Consider the following 24,736-nt stretch of genomic DNA (forward strand, 5'->3'; position numbering starts at 1 on the left):
CGCATGCTGTCAGCACAGAGACTGATGCGGGGCTTGAACACATGAACTGTGAGATCATGGCCTGAGCCAAGATCAAGAGTCAGATATTTAACCAACTGAACCGCCCAGGCGTCCCTACTTACTCGTATTTTAAATAGAGATCTGCTTTCTTTAAAAAACACCATCTTCATGCCCCTCTTCAGGAAAGTAGCAACTTGGAATAAAATCTGGCACACCTTAGGTTGCTGGGTAAGAGGGGATGTTTGTTTCCTTTGCCTTCCTGTGGCTGCCTAGCACATACACTTCAGTTTCTTCTGAATAGACTGTGTGCTCTTCTCATTGCCATGCTGAAGTTGTCCTCTCCCCTGACCTAGGCCAGAGGCACTGATGTGCGATAGGTTTCTTTAGTCATCAACTGTGACCTTCCCACCAGCAGGGAAAACTACATCCACGGACTCGGTCGTGGTGAATGATTTGGCCATAAGAGTGTGGCTGTCAACATGGTGAAAAAAGACAAGAGGACTCTTCGAGACACTGAGACCTTCTACAACACCTCCATTGAGGAGGTGCCCCTCAGTGTTGCTGACCTTATCTGAGGGGCTGTCCTGCGACCTAACCCTACCCAAGGTTCAGTCCTTAGGGGGCTGAAGAGCAGCAGGAGCGGGGAGGGAAGGGAGCCTAAGGATGGACTTCTCATTTTTTCCCCCTTTGACTAAATGTCACTTTTTGAGGCAAAAAAAAAAAAAAAAAAAAAAAAACCAAAAAACAAAAAAACCACCTGTCATCTTACCACTCAGATTTAATCTATTACCATTTTGGTGTTTTTTCAATGCATACTGTTCTATGTGCTTCAGTAATGTGCTTTTGCAAATATTCAAGCTGGGTAACAACTCCAAAGAGGAAGGGATCTATGTAGCTTCTCCCTACAAATCTGATGTGTAACATTTCCAAGTTTGTTTCGGTAAAAATTCTATGCTCATCCACAATCCATCTGTATTTATTCTGGCTTTGTGAAGCATCTTGAATTTACATCTGAAAATCGTAGTCAAGCTCATTTGCATGTCACACGGTTCCTTTATGATGTGGTTCCTGCTGCTCTCCCTAACCTCAACGTCTATCACACCCACCCTCACTTTACACCCCAGCAAACCTGAACTTGCTATTGTGTTCCAAACACACCTTGCCTTTAGGGACCTGTGTTTTGGCACATGCTGCGCCCCCCCCCCCCCCCCCCGCCTTTGAATGGAATATTCACCAACCAAACCCATGGTCATCTTTTAATGGGGACTCCAGACCTCCAAGGAGGCCTTCTCTGACGCCACACATCTGGGTAATTATACTTGGACATTTGCCATGTGTTGGTGATTTGTTTACATGGCTGTCTTGCCTAGTGCACGTGAGTCCCCTAGACCTTGTGCGATACATCTCTGCTCCTCTACTCCAATGCCTATACACAGCAGGTACTTAGTAATCTTTGAAGCAACAAATTGAAATTAAGTATATCAAGTGTTTTTGAGAATTCTTATCACTGCTTTAGACAAGATAATTAAGTTACAATTTCTGACTCAGAAGACACAGGAAAGCCCGATTTCTTTATCAGATTCCTATGCTATGTGCTTCAGGACAGAAATTCTGATATTAACTAAAAAATTAGCAACAAACATAGTTTCTATCTAAAAAACACAACCCATAAAGATCTGGATAAATTCTAATACCAAGACTGAACAGCAAAACATTTTTTAAAACTATATGATTCTAATCAATAATATTAAAGAAATTAGGTCTTCCATTTTTATCTTTCTCAACTTCCCTGCAATCGTTGTTCAGTAACTTCCTTCTCGAAAAATTCCTTCTTTGGCTTCTAAAAGACCACTTTAATGGCTCCAAGGCCAGTAAGAATGGGCTCAGGTGCTGGAAAAAAAACAAAACTGGGGGTTTCCACCAAGAGCCAAACATTTTTATGTGAGATTTGTGTTAATATGTGGCATAGTCAAGGGCCCAGGTTCCCTTCTGCACTGGTGGACCCTGCCTCTCTCTCCCTTTAAAATACTGGGCTTTTCAGGTCTTAGCTTATTTTAGCCTTATTTTTCCTTTCACAATTTTAACTGCCCACTTATAAAACATTGAAGACCTTACATTGTTACTTCCACCCCAGTTTTCTTCTAAAACATAAACTCTGATTGCCTCCTAGGCATCTCCTCTGGTAGGTTCTTAGTTCAGAATTGGTATATCCAAGGCTGATCTCCTCACTCTTCCCTTCTTGCAAAGATGTTCTCCTTGCCTTCTCCTTCTCTCAAAGGTACCAACATTCAGCCAGTTGTCGAAGCAATATCCTTGATGCCTCTTCCTCACTCAGTACTTCCTCTCCTTCCCATCAAGGAGATGTTTATGACTTCCTTAGTCATTCTGAAAACCATCCCTTCCCTTTTCATTTTCTCTGCAACTGCCTAGAGACATGCCAACATGACCTTTTAATTATTCTAACAGATTCCTTATTGACTTCCCTCCTCTCCACCTGGTCTATTTTTCCAACCTGGTCTATTTTTTCCATCCTGTTGCCAGAGTAAACTTCCCAAAATGCAAATCCTGCAATTTCCACTCCAGTTAAAAATCCTTTAAGAGTTCCCACTGCTTCAAGATAAAACCATCTTGTTATGATGCATACAAGATCCCTAATGATCTTGCCTCTTCCTCGGCCTTCGGCTTCATCTACCGTCATACTCTACACTTGCATTCTCTATAGTCTGTGCTCAGGATATGGTACAAATTGGAAATTTCCAGAATACCATGCTTTCTCACACTACGAGGCTTCATTCACACATGCTGCTTTTTCCTGCATTAATCTCCTGTTCCCAAGCTTCCATATATGCTTGCCTAGGGTTACTTTATCTTTCAACACCACATCAGGTTAGAGGTACACGCTGTATCTTCCTACAGTACTTTTAACTTACTTCCAGCTAAAGCACTTATCACAATGTTTATTTACCCACTGACCCAAGAGATTGTATGCTTCCCAAGGACAGGCCTTTTTACCACCCCCACCCCAATTTCAAAGCACCTATCACAACGTCTCCTACTGACTATGCGCTTAATCAATGCTTGTCGGATGAGTGAGTAAATGAACAAATGAAAGTTTCAAATAGAGCACCTTACCTCAGATATATCAAAATGAAAATCTAAGGTCTTCCCAGGCAACTCCTTGGAGACATTATTAAAAATCTTGGTGAAGGATATTTCAGGAGAACCTAGATCTCCTCCATAGGTCTTGGGGATATCGTTGGGCACAACGAGACTTGCAGAGCGAGACACCACCAGTTTTAATATGTTAAGGGCTTCCTTCCAGTAAGGACTCTGTTTTCAAAAGAATAATGCACATATAAAAATTATAAATATATATTTAAGAACCAAAATTTAGTGTACACTGTAGACAATGAAAATATTGTTTCTGCAAAAACTTCTGTAAATCATTCGCTTTTACTTTCAGGTCCTTAACAGAGGATCTGAGTTACGAAAGTTAAGAAAATTATCATTTCTTTTTTTTTTTTAATTTTTTTTAATGTTTATTTATTTTTGAGACAGAGAGAGACAGAGCATGAATGGGGGAGGGTCAGAGAGAGGGAGACACAGAATCTGAAACAGGCTTCAGCCTCTGAGCTGTCAGCACAGAGCCCGACGCGGGGCTCGAACTCACGGACCGCGAGATCATGACCTGAGCTGAAGTCGGACGCTTAACCGACTGAGCCACCCAGGCACCCCAGCAAGACCTTTCTTAAGAGATAATTCAAAGCTGAAATTCAGTACAGACCAGACTGACTTACCATCATTTGCGTGGTTTAAACCAAGTCTGATTTCCTACTTTCTAAATATCTGGGCTCCTTCTATCAGACACAGAAAATACCTCTAAAATACAGACTCTACAAAGAGTTCTTCTGTTTCTAAAAGTAGTATCTGTTCATTATTAGAATCTGGTTAGTAGCAGGTACAGAAAAGTCACAAGTATACTGTCCGGAGGTGATGACAGCTGCCACTCACGTACATTCTTTCCAGCCACTACTGACATGTGTATTCAGAGATGTAACGATTAATCAAAATTGGAAATCACACCAATCCTGCCATTCAGAGTTTGCTTTTTGTCCCTTACATGAAGAACATTTTTTCCATGTCATAAATATTCCTGGAAACATGACTTAGGGACTAAGTACTTCCCTATTCTTGGACCTTTCAAGTGGTTTTTTTCTTTTGTTTTTTTTTTAATGATCATAGGATTGTTTTACAAGGAATTCTATACATAAATTTTGTGGTCACTCACCTGTACATATTTACCAATAATCTTTATGATCTCCAGATTAAACTGCTTGACCGGGGCAGCAGAGAGGTCAATATGGCTCAAAAGACTATAGATGATCTGTAGTAATGACTGCTGCATGCTGGACAATCCTTTCTCTAACAGCTAAAAGTAATATAAAGGTATAATTTCATGAGGTTAAGGAAAATTCAGTATTTATATTTATGACGCTGAAAAACAGAACAGATTTAAATCCATGATTTTATGGTTAGATGATCAGAAATCCAGAGACTAATAAATAACAAAAGTAAAAGACAATGTCTATTACCATTACTTGTCCTCAGTTCAGAAAGGATCAATAGATAATTATTTTTATCTTAATCTTAGTGTTTTCTTTCATTTCCTGAGCTAATTTGAGTTAAACACCACTTATTCTAGGTTAAGAAAAAAACCATCATACCACCATCACCAGAGAATAACTATCCCCAAACCATTCATAACAGCCACTTGTTAACTATGTGATCTTAGACAAGTTTCTTAACGTCTGAGCCATGATTTTTTTTTTTATTTTTTTTTTTAAATTTTTTTTTCAACGTTTTTTATTTATTTTTGGGACAGAGAGAGACAGAGCATGAACGGGGGAGGGGCAGAGAGAGAGGGAGACACAGAATCGGAAACAAGCTCCAGGCTCCGAGCCTGACGCGGGGCTCGAACTCACAGACCGCGAGATCGTGACCTGGCTGAAGTCGGACGCTTAACCGACTGCGCCACCCAGGTGCCCCTGATTTTTTTTTTTAAATAATAATCACACTATCTACTTTATATTGTTTGCAGGACGATTAAATATATGTGGTTCTAAATATACACAACTAGTTTCAGTACTGTTGTTAGGAATAATTTCAGAATTAACAATAAGAATAAAACAAGGAGAGTAACATTTGGGGCAAAGCATTCTCTCTATAGAGTGAAAAAAATGTCACCATACGAGGTATACACAGGCTGTCCTGTGCCAGTTCCAGACTTCATGACCCCATGATTGGAGAAACAGTGCTACCTTAGTGGTGAGCTTGATGGTGGCACCAACGTGAAGCTGGTCTAAGGAGCATAAACTCAAAGCCGATAAGAACAGGCTTAGGAAGTTACCCTTGGTTTTATGTTGGCTATTGTCCTAAGGATGTAAGATAAACCTAGAGACCTGTATTTATTCAGGTTAGAAAGCTGTCACACAGTTCACATCGTCAGTTCACTTTTTTTTTTAAGATTTTTTATTTTTTTAAAGTAATCTCTATACCCAACGTGGGCCTCGAACTCACAAACCCGAGATCAAGAGTTGCGTGCTCCACTTACTGAGCCAGCCAGGCACCGCTCCCTGCCATCATCAGCTCTCTTAAATGTAAGGTTGATGGGAGCAAACCTATCAAAACCAACACCTTAAAAATGCACACCAGGGGCGCCTGGGTGGCGCAGTCGGTTAAGCGTCCGACTTCAGCCGGGTCACGATCTCGCGGTCCCTGAGTTCGAGCCCCGCGTCGGGCTCTGGGCTGATGGCTCGGAGCCTGGAGCCTGTTTCCGATTCTGTGTCTCCCTCTCTCTCTGCCCCTCCCCCGTTCATGCTCTGTCTCTCTCTGTCCCAAAAATAAATAAAAAACGTTGAAAAAAAAAAATTAAAAAAAAAAAAATGCACACCAGTCCTAAATTGGTTTTTATGATAGTCCTAAAGCATTCTGTGTTCTATATCAACCTCAGGGATATAGCTCTTAAATAGTGTTTTCAGCCATATTTAAAATACCTATTGAGTTATGAATAATTTTTTAAGTTTATACAGTGTTTTGGGTTTAATTTTTAGAGGCCAGTTTTTTTTTTTTTATTTTTATTTTTTTAACATTTATTTATTTTTCAGACAGAGAGACACAGCATGAACGGGGGAGGGGCAGAGAGAGAGGGAAACACAGAATCAGAAGCAGGCTCCAGGCTCTGAGCCATCAGCCCAGAGCCCAACGCGGGGCTCGAACCCGCGGACCGCGAGATCGTGACCTGAGCCGAAGTCGGATGCCTAACCGACTGAGCCACCCAGGCGCCCCTAGAGGCCAGTTTTTAAAAAGGAAGGTATCATTATTATAAGCTGACAAAAATTTTTAGTGAGTAGGAATTTCTTCCTTTTGAGATTCTTTGTGGATTATCTACTCAATAATTTATTTTTTAGGCATGAAGTTACTTTCTCAACAACCAAATATTAACTTTTTCAAAAAAATGTTCATTTCTTTTGAGAGAGAGAGTGCATGCGAGCAGGGGTATAGAAAGTGAGGGAGAGAGAGAATCCCAAGGAGGCTCCATGCTTAGCCTGGAGTCAAATGTAGGCCTTGATCTCGTGACTGGGAGATCACGACCTGAGCCGATATCAAGAGTTGGCTGCTCAACCAACTGAGCCACCCAGGCACCCTGATATTAACTTTTTATGATATTGTAGGGCTAGTGTTTTTGTAATTACATCTTTAGCCACTCAAATCATATCTTAGATCAGGGAGCAAACATATTATCAAAATAAGAACTTACCCAGCAAAAATGCCTTTGCACGCCATTTTATTCTAGAAAGGATTTCACAGTCAAGCACTAATTTTTCACAAACAAAAAATTATAACCATTCTCTAGGATCAAGACCACTGAAAATCCATTTCTTAGTTGAAATAAAGGTGTAGTTTACATTATTTGAGTTTTAGGTCACTTAAGGACAGTGAATATGAAAATATATTTAAATGTTAATATATTTATTTAATATTTTAAATAAAAGGTAAAGTTTATCTTATTTTGAGTTGATATCACTTGAGGACAGTGAATGAGAAAATAAACACTGAAAATGAAAATTAAAAAAAAAAACCCTTTATACTTGAAAGTATGCTTTATACTTTCTTTATACTGGAAAGGAATTACCCATATTTTACTTTTAAAAAATGTTATCTGTATTCACTTTCAAACACAATTTAAAGATTAATTAGTATCAGTACTGCTTCTAGAAATAAATCTATGTGAAAATTTTGCCACAGAACAGTTAAAAAAATTACTTTTTTTTTTTTTTTTGGTAAATTTACCTCTGCAAGATAAGTCACAAGATTAAATGTAGTATCTGAGAAGGAATCATGCAGATATCTACATACTACGTTGATCCAGTTAGAACAGTCTCTGGAATATGTGTGTGTACTATACAAACTCATCATGTGAGCCAGATTGACCAGCGCTGGGCATTTCTCTTCTGCACACACCTAAAAAACAAAGAAAATAGTGTCATTCACCCCAAATAAAGGCAATTTAAGGTTTAAACTTGATTTTATACTAAATGTATTTATTGAAAAATTTAGAGGTAGGTGTTGAAGCTTTAATGCATTTTAATCCAGTAGAAAAGTTAAATAAGAGAGGACAAGAAAAGAGGAAAAAAAGCACAAGGTATTCCTGAGGCTCTGTAAAACTGCCTTTGGTAAAACCCCTACATAGTTTTGTAAATGCTACATATCATTTTATAACTGTTTTGTAAAATCCCTGCATGGTTCAGTGCACAATAACGGAACAGGCAGTCTCCACTGAGGTGTTTGCAGCCAGGTTGGGACCAGCCCCAGACCTTCCCTTCCCTGTGCTCCCTTCCCCACCCCTTCAGGGGAGCAGTCAACTGCAGAGCCGCTCACATGTGTGACATATTCAAAAGACTCTACCGGAGCTCTGATAGAGCTAAGTCCTGCACCTGCAATGAATGACAGACAACCTGTAGGATAAACCCCAAACTGCTCTTCAGGAAATAAGCTCCTAAGGCCCTTGGCCAGTAATTTAATGTCACTTCAAAATGTATTGACCTCCTAGAATTTGTTTGATACAATATTATGGAAACTGAATCAATAAATGTTTGTGGGGGGTGCCTGCGTGGCTTAGTCGGTTTAATGTCCAACTTCGGCTCAGGACGTTCATGGGATCGAGCCCAATATCAGACTTTGCGTTGACAACGTGGAGCCTGTTTGGGATTTTCTGTCTCTCCCTCTCTCTGCCCCTCCCCTGCTCATGCTTGCTCTGTCTCTCTCTCAAAAATAAACATTAAAAAACAAAAATGTTTGGGAGGATCTTACTGATCACATGTACCTTGTTTGCTTGTTCCCTGAGTTACTGGGGAGGATGTTCCTTAGTCTGCTCTGGGGGGGCACCTGAATAATGCAGAACTGGGAAAGGGCCACACTACTCTTTCATTCCCACCTATCACAGAGCTGTCCCTGAAATATCGTCTACTTTTCCGTTTTTCATTTTCCTCATTTATTCTACCATCTAATTGAGGTTTTGTTATGTATTTTCACAAACCTAGAACATTTATTTATTTATTTAAAAATTTTTTTAATGTTTATTTATTTTTGAGAGAGACAGAGTGCGAGCAGGGGACGAGCAGAGAGAGGGAGACACAGAATCCGAAGCAGGCTCCAGGCTCTGAGCTGTCAGCACAGAACCTGACACAGGGCTCGAACCCATGAACTGAGAGATCATGACCTGAGCTGAAATCGGAGGCTCAACTGACTGAGCCACCCAGGCACCCCAAACCTAGAGCATTTATTAAAGAAACTATGGTTGACCCTTCAACAACACGGGATTTAACTGTGTGGGTCCACTTATATGTGGATTCTTTTTGATAAGTATAGTACAGTACTGTAAGCCTATTTTCTCTTCCTTATGATTTTCTTAGTAACATTTTCTTTGCTCTAGCTTACTTCATTGTAAGAATACAGTATACATATAGTATACAAAATATGTGTTAATTGAGCTGTTTGTGTTATTGGTAGGGCTTACAGTCAACAGTAGGGTACTAGTAATTATGTTTTGGGGGAGTAAAAAGTCATATGTGATTTTCAACTGTGCAGGGGGGGGTTGGTGCCCATAACCCCTGTGTTGTTCAAGGTCAACTGTAGAAAATTACCTTTTAAAATACATATATTTTTCAACTTTCAGATGAATATAACTATTACTTTGATTCATCATGAGGACATTATCATTGGATAGACCTGAAATATGAAGATATGTAAGGCTGTGAAGACCATTAAAAGTAACTTAAAAGCTGCTTAATAAAATTATTTAAAGTAGTTAATGTATTACCCTTTTACCTATAAAACATACACTAGGAAGAAAATAAATTTGTTTCTCATTTGTATTTCAAAATATAATTAATCATGCTATTTTTTTTAAATCACATAATTTTATCATTTCGCAATTTGTTATATTTTAGGAATAATTTTTATATTTTAACATAAGTTCTTTTTGATTTTTTTTAGAAAAAGAGAATGTGAGCAGGGGAGAGGGGCAGAGGGAGACACAGAGAATCATAAGCAGGGCTCCATCCCACGACCCAGGGATCATGCGTGACCTGAGCCAAAATCAGGAGCTGGACGCTGAACCGACCCAGCCGCCCAGGTGCCCCATTAAAGTAATTTCTGTAAAGTAAAATTTTAAAGTGTGTATCTTCCTGAAAAATTCTTCTAGGATTCTTATGTTCTTAAAAAAATAGGTTTTTAAAGCATGATCTTTTTATTTGTTTAATCTCTACATGCAATGGGGGGCCTGAACTCAAGACCCCAAGACAAAGAGTTGCATTAAAGCATGATTTTTAAAAACCTTTAATTGAAAAGGAAGAAAATTCCTAGGAATGTATGCTGTGTAATTTTAAAGAAAATGGCTAAATGTGGATTTAATTTTGGAAATTTTGAATTACCAGGTTAAAATATGACTTCAGAAGACTGTCTTATAAGCAAACATTTTTAGCATACTATTTTTTGCCATAATGAATAACTTAAAAGGACAATGTTTGTCCTAAGTGTTGCCTCGCTTTGAAATCCTGTGCTCTCCAAGGGCACAAACAGAACTAGGGATATTTGCATAATGAGGAAGCACATAATGGCAGAAAATTGCTCTCAACAGTTTAAGTGAGAGAATAATTAAGGAATCCATTTAATTCACATCCTGCAGGTTGCTGAAAGCCGAGGGAAGGAACCTTTGTGTGCTGCTCAACAGGAAGAAAACAGACTTAACGACAATCTATGACGCACACAAAGCCATGTTTGATTTCTTAGAAACAAAAAGGTATCTGGGACTTTCCTGTGCTTTGCCCTGGTCAAGACGGCAGAGGCCTGACCCTCTGAGGGGTGCCCACATCCTTCGGGCTGGGCTGGGCTGAGTTCTTCTCTTATGCCAGCATTCAGCAGGAAGTTCTCAGGCGGGAAGAGTCACCTGCCATTCTAAATGCTCCTACTCTACTTCCCTGATGATAGGATTCATGCTTTTTATTTTTTGAAATCCCAAAGTAAGCCAATATACTTTTTTTCCCTTTATATGTTCTTCCTTATCTCTCGTGAAAAAAAAAATACATCTTTACAACATTTTTCTAATGATGTATCATCAGAATACTAAAAGGAAAGGTATTTTAATAAATTATTTTGTACCACTTTCAGACCTCATTAATGCAAATATATGTTGTTGGGTGTTTAGGGCAATCCTTTTCAAAATTAAGATGTTTCCACTAATGATAATAATGGCTCTTTTTTAAAAAATACATGCTTTTAAAATGATTATGTTAAAAATCTCTCCCTATCTAATTTAGACATTTACTTAGGGATGGATTCAACAGCATATTTTATTACATATGATCTTGCCACTTATTAAATATTATCTATCAAGATAACAAAAGGTTTCTAGTTTTGTGACTCTTAATGTGATTAATTGGGCTGGGATAACCCGGGGAGAAATCTGCACTTACCAGTCATGGGATTTGGGCACTGGAGAAGTGGGTGTTTTACTTGGCTTTCTGCATGCTTGCTCTTTCCCCTTACTGTTGTGTTAGTTTTGTTAAATAACCCTCAGCTTTTAAAGGGCTGCTTAGAGAAAAAGCTCTTGCAGAGAATTTTACTTGCTTATTCCCTTCTGTTGAAGATTTCTCTGCTTTTCCTCCCCCTGCTTTAGCTAGGTTATCTTATACTGCTATCTTATACTCCTCTCCCCCAGTTCACTTAATTTCCTGCTGTATGTACAGGACTTGTAAATTTATAGAACTCCTTCTTATAACTGTCTATATTTTCAGTTGTTAAAGCCTTTTTTCCTAAGACTCATTAACTGACAAAAAAAGAAGAAAGAAAGAAAGAAAGAAAGAAAGAAGAAAGAAAGAAAAGAAAGAAAATTAAGAAATAAGTTTAAGCAGAAGGCAAGTTATTTGGGTTATTTTTCTTGAGAGGAAATTATTTTTAAAAATCATCTTTTTTAAAAGTATGATCAAGAGCTCTAACACTTTCGAGCAAATGTTAACAGATGACTTAAAAATAGCTACATTCCTGTTTCAGAAACAATGAGAGGGAAAGAGCCAAATAAGGAAGGGGAAAGGATGAAGCCAGCAAAGAGAGACGAAGAGAATGTTTAAAGAAAAAAAAGGCAAAAATAAAAGAAGAGAGAACTTTCGGAGCCACAAAATGTGTTTTGCCCTCTTCTTCTCAGGGCCTTTGCACGTGCAATTTCTCATGCCTGGAAAACTTCTACCCTCGGCCCTGTCGTTCCTTGTTTCTCATCCAGGGATCTTAGTTTGGTTATTCCTATTCAGCCTGCAGTGTCGGCTTTGAGAGGATTTCCTCTAGGCGGACTGTTGCTTTCTGTGCCCCGAGAGTACTGTCCTTTCACTGCACTTATCAGACAGACTCTATGGCCACTGTCTACTATTATACCCCTACTGTAAGGCCCACAGGGGCAAGTATTCTGTCTACTTTGATTATCACTGCATTTCTGGCACCTAACCCAGTGCTCAGCAAGTATCTGGTGGTGAACAAAGGAATGAATTGGAAACTGATAGAGAAGCAGAAGACAAAAGTAGGGAAAGGGAACCGAAAAAGACTCAGACTCAGTGGAGCTTTACTCTAAACAAATAATTTTATTCACTGTGATTTGAACAGTGGTAGCTTACATCATGACTGCAAAACTCCTTTATATGGAGGAAAAGAATAAAAAGATGTGAAATTCACAGCGGAAGTGATGGTAAAAGATTTTTAAGAGATTCCCCCCTTTAAGGTAAACTCCAGAGAAATTTCCCACTAGCGTTTATCTTTCAGCGTAACATTTGCTTACCTTTGCTATTCGACTAGCTGTTTCTTTGCAAAACTGAGTTGGGCTGTCAAAATGCTGGATTAAGTGAGGCAATAAGCAAAGGATGTTAAGAGGAAAGCCTATCAAAAAAAAAAGCAAACAATAACCAATTTTTATTGCACATTATTTAAAAAATTCAAGGTATTTTCTTTAATGGTTCACGGAAACCATTTTATTTTTATTTCCTGGCGTGCCTGATCTTCTTAAATTCTTTCTTTTTTTTTTTTTTTTTTTTTTTTTTGCTTTTACCAAAGAATTTAAGCTATCTCACATATTAAAAACAACAACAACAACAACAACAACAGCAGCAGCAACCCATGATTGTTTGTGGAAAAGCAGAAATTAGAGTTCAAAACAAATGATTAGTTTACATTTCACTACACTAGAAAGCAGAGAGCTGGTGCAATTCTGTTAACATCACCTGACAACTGGGAAGGATCCACCAACGTGTGCTTGGAGACGGCGATGAGTTTACTGAGGAGGTGCACGGTCATCTCTTGTGTAGATACTGAGGTAAAACCCTTAAGGAAGAGCTGCTGAAGGCCTGGGAAGTTACTCCATTTCAATTTGCTTTGTACATTTTCAATCTTCTCTCGACTCTCTGATTTATCCAAAGGCAAATGGATAAGCAGTTTGTTGAGAAGCCTGAGAGCCAGGAGGTATTCATATTCGTAATCCGATTCTAATAGCGATGCTGCTATCCAAAAAATGGTGGCCATCAAGTTGGCAGGCTCAGTAGGGGACTGCACGTCATACATGCCTTTCTCTCGCAGAGAGGAAAGGCTTCTAGTCCTTGCTAAACTATTGCTATGGTTTATCCGTCCATCCATTATGTCCAGTGTGTTACTCCTCCGCCGGTCACCTCTTCGGTCACCAATTAAACTTAGTCTCAAAGAGTTACTCCTTGCATTACTGTTATATCCCAAATAACTGCTGCTGTTAATGGGACTTGTGCTTAGATTGAGTTGTCCAGTGCTTTTCCTGTTAGCCGCATACTTGTTTCCCATTAGAGGATCATGGTATGAGGTTCTTTACAAAAAAAAAAAAAGAAAGAAAGGAAAATAAATGCATGTACAATCGCTTCTTTGGCTACATTATTTACTCTCAAAGACACTGGAAAAAAAACAGTAACTGTTACCAGGACAAATTATGTTTCAGTATCTGACTTCGCTTCATCAAATTTCAGCTCTTTCCTCCATATTAAAGCAAAATGTACAACAGTCTCTTTCCTACTGTGGCCTACTGTGGCCAACTGTTTCCTGTGAGTTGGATGGCGTTTGATTTGAAGTGAAAATTCTGCTACCGTTATCACTGACCACCTTCAGCTCTGGGATTTAGTGAACATTACATCCAAAGCAGACCTCATTTGTCTTATCCCCAAACTTGATGGTCCCCATATCCTTATTTCTGTTAATGCACACTCTTTACCCACCACCCCCCCCCCGCCCCGCCCCCAAATCAAGCTCAAAAATGTATGGTTGATTTCTACTTCTCCCTCACATCCAATTATCACAGATTTAAAAATAGTGACAGAATGCTTCCTGTATGTGCCAGGAGTATGGAAAAGCTAGGAATACTGAAGTCTGCTGGGGGAGATGGATATGTAAAACTTTACTGCTTGTTACTTGCTTTATTCAAATATGAAGAAAACACCGTGGGAACCCCCAAAATGGAGTAAGTAGCACTGCCCTCGAGGAGTTAGAAATATCCGAGATGGGTCTTGAAGGATAAATCGATTCAGGAGGTGCAAGGAAGAGAAAGCTGGAGGAGAGGAGCAATTTGTGGAAGGTGTGAGTCAGGAGGGGGCCGGCCTGCTGTGGGGCAAGGGGATGTCGAGCGCAGCGGGAACGGAGCTGGGCAGTGAGGCTGAAGCCGAGTCACGCGGCAGCAGAAGGACCCCTGACCGGGCCATTACAAGAACACCACCGCCACACAGAGCGCTGGGACTTTTCGCATGGGCTCCCTGTCCGAGGCTCCTTTCCCCACTGCTGGTCCATCTGAATGTTTTGGTATCATTCCCACCAGCAATATCAGGATAACTTAACGTTATAGTTATGCGTCTTCAGCTATGGCAGTTCTGTATACGAATCTACAGTTCGCCTGGATGCAATTCTTACTGAGAAAGGGCAGAAAGAAGATCGTAATGCTTCATGGTTTCGGCCAACGTGTCAATCGCAGACTCCAACGTGAGCAGGAGTTCAATCACAAACCCCTAGGAGAAGAGGCAGGTCTTAACTCATTATGCTTTGGAAAAAAAGGAACTCAGAATGGACTTCCCGAGGAGATTTAAAATTAGAACAAACTCAACATTAACATTGCAAAATGATTAAACTCTTGAGCAACATGATCTTGCTGATTGATGAAAACTCCTCAAACTAATGGTTATAATGGCACCACGATTCACCCAAAATTGCTTAGGCCAAAAATCTACGAGTCATTTTTGTTTCTTTCTCTCACGTCTAAGTTAAGTCCATTGGCAAGTCTTAAAAATACTACTTTAAAATATATCTGAAATCTGATGACTCCCCTCCACACTTCCATAGCTTCCCGTCAGCTAAACTACCACCATTTCAGCGTGGACTTTTACAACGGCCTCTTAAATGACTCCTATTGCCCTCCTGAGGACTCTACCTAGCCTCCAGAGCAAATTTTTTAAATAGCAAATTATATCCATCACCCTCCTCTCAAGGCCTATGAGTACTGTTCGCCATCACTTACAAGTAAAATCTCACCTCTCCCTAGACCCCCCATAATCTGGACCTGTCCCCATCGATCTTCAGATGCTAGACACCACCATCCAATAAACTAGCCATACTGGTTTGCTTCCTGTTCCTCAAAAAAAGGCTTGTTGCTTCTGTCTCAGGGCCTTTGCACTCACTACTCTTATTTCTCTGCCTGAAATATTCTTCCGTATTATCACAGGACTCACTTCATTTACGTACATGTTTAAAACTCACCGTCTCAGATGGTCACATATAAAACAACTCCCTCTCCCATACCGCTCCTTAACCCATTACTCTACCTTATTATGTTCATAGCAATAATCTCTAAATAAAAGTGTGTTACATATTAGTGCTGGATTAGAGGCTTATTTCTCCAACAGAATGTGAGCTCCAGAATGCCAGGAACTTGGTTGCTACCAGATCCCCAGTGTCTAGAACAGTGTTAATAAAATCATTAGTCTGCATAGACTTAAGTTCTCTATTGCATTATTTCACTTAATTTACCTTAACAACTCAACACTCTACATTTAAATTTAAATCCCAGGATAATATGCAAGTGTGGGCCGTATGTGTGTGTGTAAATGTAAAGCTTTCTCTGATTCGCACTGAAGTATGTGATTCGATTAGTATGTTATTAAGTATCACGTACAAAATTTTGTTTCTTAATTCTTTGCCTGCTTGTTGGCATTTGATACCAATGCCGTGTAACCATTATCTTGCTTGCCCTGCGGTGCTCTGTACTTGGCAAATGAGTCCTTGACAATGAGTAGCTGCTCAACGGCTGCTGAACGAATTTAATGCAATACCTGTGCATCTTCTCCCGGATCCCCTACAGTTTCTACAAGTCTGGAGAGAACATCAGAGAGTGTAGTTGCAGAAAGAGGCTGCTTTAGGGCCCTGAAAATCTGGAAGGATCTCCCAGCATAGTGTCGAGAAGAACAAGAAAGTGCTGTTTGTAGAGCAACTTCACTAAGATGATGTTCCAAATGCATTCCTTCTGTGAAGACAAAGGAAACAAGTGAGTGCTTCTTGTTGCTTGGAATGCAGGGTTATCATCAGCTGCTAACCATTTTAAACCCGGTGCCCAGCACAGTGCCTGGCAAACCGGGCAGGCACTCAGGCTTTATGGCAATGTTTTTTCTTTCCATTAAACTCCATTTGCATTTTGCTTACTTATTTTGTAATCTTTAAAAAAAAAAAAAATATTTATTTTATTTGAGAGAGGAGGGCACGAGTGGGGGAGAGGAGCAGAAGGAGAGAGAAAACATGAAGCGAGGGGCAAAATCACCTCTAGTTGAGAACCACTCCTTTAGACAGATACGGTTTTTTTTTACAGTAACTTTCAGAATGTGTGGATTTCAGATCACAGAAGCCGCCTACTGTATAGAAAAGAATTCAAGTTTGTCCTCTCCATCTATGTTCCTTTAATGTAATCGTTTCATAATACACAACTGCACTGTAACTTTATTATGCCACCACACACAAAATGAAGCACCCCGGAATGTCACAAGTGGCTTTCTTATTTTTTAAGGAGTCACTTAATTTTTCAAGGAATAACTTAATTTTCCTTTAATCAAAAGCTATCCACCATCACTAATAACTTCAAAAAGAAGACCTGTCTAAAACTTTTCACTTTAGACTTCTCAACTGTCAACTCATTGCTACACATTACCAGAAGTTTTCGCATCACATGAAAAAGTCTCATTGAAAGTATTATCTGAAATATTTAATGAAAGATACCTGAGCTTGACTGCTTAAAAACAGAAACCACATGTTTCAAAAATGTAGTTAACTGCTCAGCACTCTTGATGTTAGGATTCTTGGCAGAAACGTCCTCATGGTTCCAAAGGGGCCCTCTTTTTCTGAAAACAGAGAACAGACATAATGCCCGTGGTTTTCAACTCACATTAACGGTTTTACTCACAGTTACATTAGATGTGCCTTTGCCATGAGAAAGGACTTCACTTAGTGGGCTAAGCCAAATAGCACGTCGCACAGTCGACTACTATTTACATACTTGAGCATGTGATGGTCTACGGCAAGGAGAGGAAGATCCAGGTTACATGGGATTTGAGTCTTCCATCATTACAGTTGGACTCTCTCAGAGGTGGTAGGAAAGGATGACAGACTTTTACGAAGTGAGAAGAGCACTGGGAACTGCTTATGTGTCATAGGTCACAGCAGTATAATTTGGAGAGGCTAGAATGTATTTAGATTGTAATGCGAAGGAAATAATTTACTAGCTGAAGATCCAGCATAAGTTTAAGAGAGAACAGTTTCCTGTTGACTCTTTCTTTAAAACATCTTTGCGGGCGCCTGGGTGGCTCAGTTGGTTGAGCCTCCGACTTCGGCTCGGGTCACGATCTCGCAGTGTGTGAGTTCGAGCCCCACGTTGGGCTCTGTGCTGACTGCTCAGAGCCTGGAGCCAGTTTCAGATTCTGTGTCTCCCTCTCTCTCTGACCCTCCCCCGTTCATGCTCTGTCTCTCTCTGTCTCAAAAATAAATAAACGTTAAAAAAAAAAAACCAAAAAACATCTTTGCATTCTCAAGGCTGCCGCCTAGGTTAGTAAGGGTTCAACCCCGTATCACCTCAGGCCCAAAGTGCCCTGAAAACCTCCTTTGTGGTCACGCAGCCACCAGTATCTGACAGGTCTAATTCATCCCATTCATTGCTCCGAGACTGATTTTCTCAACCTATTTCTTTAATTGTGCTTCTCACCCTTCCCATCCAGCTCCAGGATTTTCAATAACGTCTGCTTTCTTGAAAGATCTGTAGCCTATGGCTGAGGCCTCAGAGCCCTCCCGTTTGACTTCTCCCTGGACTACAAAGTTTTCTCGTCCAGAAACTTTTCCCTCAGCATTACAGTCAGACTGGGTTACTCACCATTTCCAAAACTTTATTTCTCAAGCCCTGATGGTTTCGCTCTCTTGCTGTGGGACACCAGCCCCCCTTCTTTCTCCCCATCCATTTCTTCTATGCTTATGGTGCCTTGCAAAGAGTAGGCTGTCATAAATAAATATTTGACGACTGACTGATAATGTAGCTAATGAAAGTGGAATATGTATTCAGGTAAGACTGTATTCTCTTTGGCTACTTGGTATCCAGACACACTTGAGGTATCCAGACATACTGGAGGTACCCTCCAGTATAACTGCGTGAGCACAACAGGAGAAAGTCTTTGGAGGCATCCAATTTTCTAAGTATCACCCAATACAAACCTGTGTATTCCCAATCAGTGGCACACGAGAAATCAAAAACAGGGTTCGCTGTAGCTGACAAAAAAGAATGACTTAACACAGGTATGTTGCCAGAATGGTGAGAGCTGTAACGTTACCTTGAGGTAATGAATTCCATGAGGGTTTTGACTTTTCCATCCTGCTCTACGGAGATGTCGACCTCGTTGAGGAGAGTGGTGTGTAGATGGGAAATGGCAGCGCTGTTATTTCCTAAGCTGATACTAGAAGAGGTAGAACTTGAGCTAAGCCCTGAGTCAGTCATAGGGGAGGGCTGGTAATCAGGTATAAAATCACTAACGCCCGCTGTAAGAGAAAGATGGCCGTCAATACCCAGACATGAAAGGATCTCATACACTATTGAAAGCATCAAACTATCCTTCCTTACAGGTTATGTGGGACACATGAGGGGATCTGTTGCTGTCAGCTGCTACAAATCAGCACTCCTTCTGCGGGAACCTCATAAGCACCAAATTCCATCAAGTGAGTTTGGGGGGTAAACATTGTCTCCCACAGCCTATTATTAAAACTTAGCTATTTGGGTTTGCTGTGAAGTCTTTTGCTGCCATCTGCTGAAGAAAGTTGAAAGTGGCACTTTCCTAATATTTCGGCACATTGCCTCAATGTGTATTAAGTCAGTCTTTTCCACAATGTGAACTGATTTTTCTTATGGAAAGGATTCTATACTTTCCACTTCATTTTACCTGAAGAAGGACAATTTTAAAGTCTTTGTAATATTTATATTATGTCAATTATTAAATTCTTTTTATTACGAATGCCTATAGTCACAAAATGGCAAAAGAAGACTTAAGAACAAACAACAAAAACCAACTATGGAATTTTTAAAAAGATGTTTTAACATAAAAGAGACAGTAAACTTTATTCATATTTTAGCCACATTTTAAAAGGTGCAATGTTTCCTAATAATTGTTTTCTTACTAACCACAGGGTTTTCACTAAAGAACTTTAACCCTGTATCTGACATTACATGATTAGTAAGAAATGTAATTTTATTTCATTTTTTAAAAACAATTATTTTCTAAGTCATCTATTATTAACCTGATGATACAGACAAATGGATAAGAAAGTTAGGGCTATTAGGAAAGAAGAAAATAGAACTTGCAAAGTAAATTAAAAAAGAAAATCACACCAATAGTGAAATAACTTTTATATCAAAGTCTCATTAATTTGGGCCGCATTACTTCCAAATGTATAATTTGGAATTTACTAGACTTAAAAATGCCTAACATTTTAAAGACAGTAAATATAATCAAATGAACAATAAAATGTTAATGTCTTGCTTTGTTCATTTTTCAGATCTTGAGAGCACGAGGAATGTAATACAGGGTCAACATCTTCTCGGTAACTGTGCTCCGTAAGCGAAGCACTGTTTCACTGATCCTCAACCTGCATGTTGAGAACTTAAAATTCTTATGACAAAGAAAGACCCTTACAGGTGATACAGACTCAAATACTCCAAGTTTAATTCTTTTACCAGTTAATGATGTAAATGGTACTTAAAATCATAAAACTACACTTAAAGCCTTTCAACTTTTATTTAGTTGACTTTCTCTGTTACAGTTTCCAAACAAACGAAGCATGATTCCATTGTCAAACTGGACGTTTAAAGCAAATACCTGTGCAAGTGTAATCTAAGTGCGCGGTCTGCTTGACCGTGAGCGCCCTGGGCTCGTTAAACTCCCTGTTCCTGAGCAGGACAGAGGCAACAGCGCGGATGTTACTGCTGGGTCCCGTGACTATTAGCAGGTGCAGGAGCAGGCGCTTACAGTGCTCGTACACCTCGGGGTGGCAGTGGTCAGACCCTGAGAACGACAGTTGGAAATCATCATCAATGAAGAGAAATCACAAGTACCCTTACCTTCAAATGCATATTTTATTTTATTTTTTAAAATGTTTTATTTATTTTTCAGAGACAGAGAGAGAGGGAGAGAGAGAAAGAGAGACAGAGCGCCAGCAGTGGGTTGGGGCAGAGAGAGAGGGAGACACAGAATCCGAAGCAGGCTCCAGGCTCAGAGCGGTCAGCATACAGCCCAATGTGAGGCTCAAACTCACGGGCTGGAGATCATGACCTGAGCTGAAGTCGGAAGCTCAATTGACTGAGCCACCCAGGCACCTCCCAAATGCATATTTTAAAGAAAAGCAGAAAATACAGAAAATATTTTGTACAAGATGATGTACCACACGGTAATTCTTATTGGCCTGGAGTTTGTAACAATAGCCTATTGTCTTACAGTTAGCAGGGGGAATCAAGACAAGTTTTCAATGCATCTTGTGTCTAAAACTTAGAACTTATTAGAAATTATTACTCTGTGACAGAATACTCAATGTAAATGACTTTTTTTAAAGGCAAGCATTTTTTGTGCCTAGCGCACAATGAAAAGTCAGTAGATGTTTGATTACTGAAACATCAAAGTAATAAATGTGCACATCAGGAAAACTTCAGGTAAGATGACTACCTTGACTTTCTTCAGGAAGCCAATCCTACAAGCATGAAAAGTATTGTGATGGATCCCACAGATGGTCCCTATTGTGGACCGTCTGACTATTACAGCTGAAATTCCACTGTTATTGAGGGCACAGTGGACTTTCAGCTGTAATAATCAGACGGTCCACAATCCCATTCTTTTGAGAAATACTTGGACCCCATTTTAATTTTCCTTTTACTCTGCAAATTTCCAGTCTGAGAGGTAAGTTAACTTTATTCTTGCTGTGGGTACCGAATTTTTCCTGTTAGACGGTAACTGTGTTTGTGAGCAGTGGAGGGACGACAGGACAAGAACGGGAACGCAAAGAGAAGACCTTTTTGTGGTTACAAGAGAGGCGAGGACGGACTCCCTACTAGACCATGAGAATCCCCATAAAAAGTGTCATGGGAGTTACGTACCAAACAACGGTTAATAGAAATACCAAAAAACCAGACTGCCTTTAAATTGTCACAGGAATATAATGTCATGTTGAGTCAGAACCAGTGTTAATTACCTATAAAAATTGCATGAAGAAGAAGATGGAGGTAGCTTCCCCATTCCACCTTCACACTGTGGTCAATGATCAGATCCGTCAAAAGGATCACAGCTATGTTACACCTGTGACAAACGAGACACCTATTAATGTCGCAGCAGAGTAAACCTGGAGTGAATCTCATGCCAGTTACTTGCAGCCTTTAATATTGTATTTTATGGAAAAATACAACTTCTCAAGAAAAAAAGAGGAAAAGAAATATAGCTGAAGAAACCGTTAAGTGATGGTTCTAGAAAAAAACATTACCTGCTAAGGGCTCCTCAAAGGCAAGGGCCACGTTTTCTTCATCTTCAACCCTGACACCTAGCACACTGCTTGCCACATAGTAGGTGTTCAGTACGTGCTGGTTACATTAATACATTTTGAAAGAATGCCGTAACTATTCTACTGGGATTCTGCTAAGTAAAATTCACTTTAACGCAACTCCAAACAACAGTGCCTCTAGTACCGCGAGATATTTTTCAGAGGAAGTAACTGGGTCCCAGAAAGGTCAAGTAACTATGCCAGACACCCAGAAAAGCAGCAGCAGACGTAGATTTAATAGTATTAATGGTAAACAGAGGTCTGAGTGTTGAGACTTCTCGAAATCTAAACACATGGATCTGATTTGTCGTAGCATGTCAAGAAAGAAGTGGCTTTTATTCTGTGTTGTCAGATAGCATAAAGAAAGCTGAAAGTATTAAGCAGCGATTTGGCTCGTATGAAATAGGAATGATGCTGTAGTCCACCTGTGAAGAGGTAATCCAGGTGATGACGTTTCAGGCAAGTAATCCACCAGTGGTGACCAGCAGCCTCCAGCTGGTGGGAAGGGTAGTGGCTCTCCTTGATTATGCTCCATCACTTTCAGTCGCCAATTAGAATAAAGTGGCATTGAATCACCTATCAAAATAAAATGATCTCATTTTCTACACCATCTCTTTTCTGCCAACATACGCAAACGCTAGTAAGACACCAACGATTTACAGCATTGGAAAGTGATACAAAATAACTTCCCACTCTTCGGACATAGGTTTGCTAGGAAGACCTGCGCACAAACACTATCACACTAAGCAAATCAGAGACGGAAAGAGGTATCCATTCGGGCTCTATCCTTTGTATCAAAGCAAAACTATACTAGCGCTTCATGAAATTTCAGAGTTCACGTCCAAGCCATGAAACCACATTATAGGTCAAGCTGCCTTGTCACCAGGGCCTTCTGGTAAGTTACTCAACTCTAAATTTTCTGAGACAGGGCCAACACAAACCCATCTTAAAAGGAAATCTGCTCTACCGCAGTTGGGGCTGCAGGGTGCAGTGAAAAATGGCATCGGGAGATGTGAATTCTGTGTGACGTGGGTAAGTCACTTAACCTCTCTGGACCTCAGTTCCATCATGTGCAAAACGAGGAGATTGGACCAGATCACCTTCAGGGTTAACTTCCCAGTCTGAAGGCTTTTGCCCTTCTACTCCACTCTACCTCAGTGTTCTAGTGAGACTTGGGTAGATATTCACTTTACCATTAATTGCAAGGGAGAACTTTTCAGTAAAACATAAATCCACAGAAAAAGAGCCAACCTATTTGAAAAAAAAAAAAAAAAAAAAAAAAAAAAAAAAAAAAAAAAAGCAGGCTGTAGTCAGTGTCTATGATGCTTCTTGAGAACCAATTCTTATGTTCCTGTTGACTCGTCTAGAGGGACCCTGTGCTTTTAAAACAAATTTCCCCCATTCGTGCTTCTCCTCAAAATCAGGACATTTCAGGTTATGCTGGAACACCACTAGTGGCAGTTAAACACTTCTTAAAAACAATTTACCAGAAAAATATATATTTACTAACATTAATATATTAAGAATACACCTCGCCATTGTAGTTATAAAAAACATTTGGAACTTATTACTTTTTTCTTCTTCATAAGATCCTCCAGAGCTGCTACTGTATCGAGATTCTAGTCTGTGATGTTGACGATTTAAGTGACTGTTTAGTCCACTGTAGATGTCTAGGTGCACATAGCTATGGGAATGATCATGGAGTTAGTCACAGTTCATGGAAAAATGGTATTTGTACTTTCGGTTTCACTTTCTATGTTTAAAAAAGAACACAGTACATCAACTATTAACAAAAGTTTACTATGACACACACACACACACACACACGTTAATTTCCATCTTATAGTTCAAAAGTTTAAGATTTAAAGTCAATTATTTCTACCTGAAGATTTTTCTTAAATGGGGTAGTAATGTTCTGATAAAGCCTATTTTATAAAAAAGATAGGCAGAGTGAGTAGCCATTTAGGAAAGTCTAAAACTGTAAACAACACAAAAAGAGACAGAACATACTCTACCTATTCATCCGTTAGAGCGCGTAAAAGAATCTAGGAAGTCAGCATTTTAATGATGACATAGGCAATGTGGAAAATTTCCAAAATGGAAATGTATTTCTTCACTAGAATTTTGAAATATACATTCTATGAAATATACATGCCAATGCAGAAGTTACCATTTATTCTGATAATCAGGCTCTGTCAAACCAAAAGGCTAATGAAGAACAAAGGGGTACTTACCTCTCTTCAATATTCTCTTTTATGGGCTTATTATCGGGATTGCCGTCTATGGGAGCTACCATTGTATTGCTACTGGAAGTAGTTCCTGCAATCAGAAATAAGACAGTATCTGTGAACTTAAAGCCTGGGATAACTCAGTAAGAACAAAAGATTGCAAAATTACAGATGTTAAAACTCCACTAAAATGAAAGCAACGTGATTTTTATAAAGGAATGTACTTGGGGCAGTTGGGTGGCTCAGTCAGTTGAGCATCTGACTTCGGCTCAGGTCATGATCTCCCAGTCCATGGGTGTGAGCCCCGCACTGGGCTGTGTGCTGACAGCACAAAGCCTGGAGCCTGCTTTGGATTCTGCGTCTACCCCCCGCCTCTCTCTGCCCCTCCCCCACTCTCACTCTGTGTCTCTCCCTCTCTCTCAAAAATAAACATTAAAAAAATTTTTTTTAAATAAAAAGGAACGTACTCATAACAACCAAGAGGGAAAGGAGAGAGCAGCAACAAAATTTTGGATGGTTGAAAACAAATGGACAAGAAGTAATTAAGCTTTAAGAAGGCTGAATCTTAAGCTGGTCGTGGGGTAAACCAAGAAGCTTCCATATCTATGCTGTTGAACCTCCAAAAGGTTCAGGAATTCATAGCTTTGAGTATCTCTGGGAGTACTCTGAAGGTGTTGCTAAAATGACAGGCTTGGTGGAAAATCTATTTCAGAGGTAATTGGTCCCCAAAATCTATACCCCTTCCTCTTGTAACAGGGTGGCTCTCTGCCTACACTTCCAGAAATCTTTTCTGATAAGAGTAAATCAAA

The 24,736-nt window shown here is 39.7% G+C and overlaps 1 protein-coding gene and 1 non-coding gene across 8 annotated transcripts in view; one reads left to right on the plus strand and one right to left on the minus strand.

The window, feature by feature from the left end:
* The window catches only part of FRYL (FRY like transcription coactivator), a 269,670-nt gene that overhangs the window by 36,307 nt on the left and 208,627 nt on the right, over window positions 1-24,736 (minus strand). For all 7 annotated transcript variants that reach the window (XM_049632000.1, XM_049631993.1, XM_049631998.1 and 4 more), the window contains 14 exons: window positions 23,934-24,018; window positions 23,271-23,383; window positions 22,125-22,275; window positions 21,358-21,461; window positions 19,995-20,180; window positions 18,459-18,663; window positions 16,864-16,985; window positions 15,930-16,120; window positions 14,518-14,612; window positions 12,822-13,429; window positions 12,383-12,480; window positions 7,351-7,521; window positions 4,289-4,429; window positions 3,133-3,330 (listed from right to left, as the gene is read on the minus strand). In XM_049632000.1, coding sequence (XP_049487957.1) covers window positions 3,133-3,330; window positions 4,289-4,429; window positions 7,351-7,521; window positions 12,383-12,480; window positions 12,822-13,429; window positions 14,518-14,612; window positions 15,930-16,120; window positions 16,864-16,985; window positions 18,459-18,663; window positions 19,995-20,180; window positions 21,358-21,461; window positions 22,125-22,275; window positions 23,271-23,383; window positions 23,934-24,018 — 2,468 coding nt within the window. The remainder of the gene's footprint in view (window positions 1-3,132; window positions 3,331-4,288; window positions 4,430-7,350; window positions 7,522-12,382; window positions 12,481-12,821; window positions 13,430-14,517; window positions 14,613-15,929; window positions 16,121-16,863; window positions 16,986-18,458; window positions 18,664-19,994; window positions 20,181-21,357; window positions 21,462-22,124; window positions 22,276-23,270; window positions 23,384-23,933; window positions 24,019-24,736) is intronic.
* On the plus strand, window positions 165-278 carry LOC125924161 (small nucleolar RNA SNORA67). Its single transcript, XR_007458327.1, has one exon. It is a non-coding gene; the product is annotated as a small nucleolar RNA SNORA67 (small nucleolar RNA).

The sequence above is a fragment of the Panthera uncia genome, chromosome B1, assembly GCF_023721935.1.
Source record: "Panthera uncia isolate 11264 chromosome B1, Puncia_PCG_1.0, whole genome shotgun sequence".
Taxonomy (NCBI): Eukaryota; Metazoa; Chordata; class Mammalia; order Carnivora; family Felidae; genus Panthera; species Panthera uncia.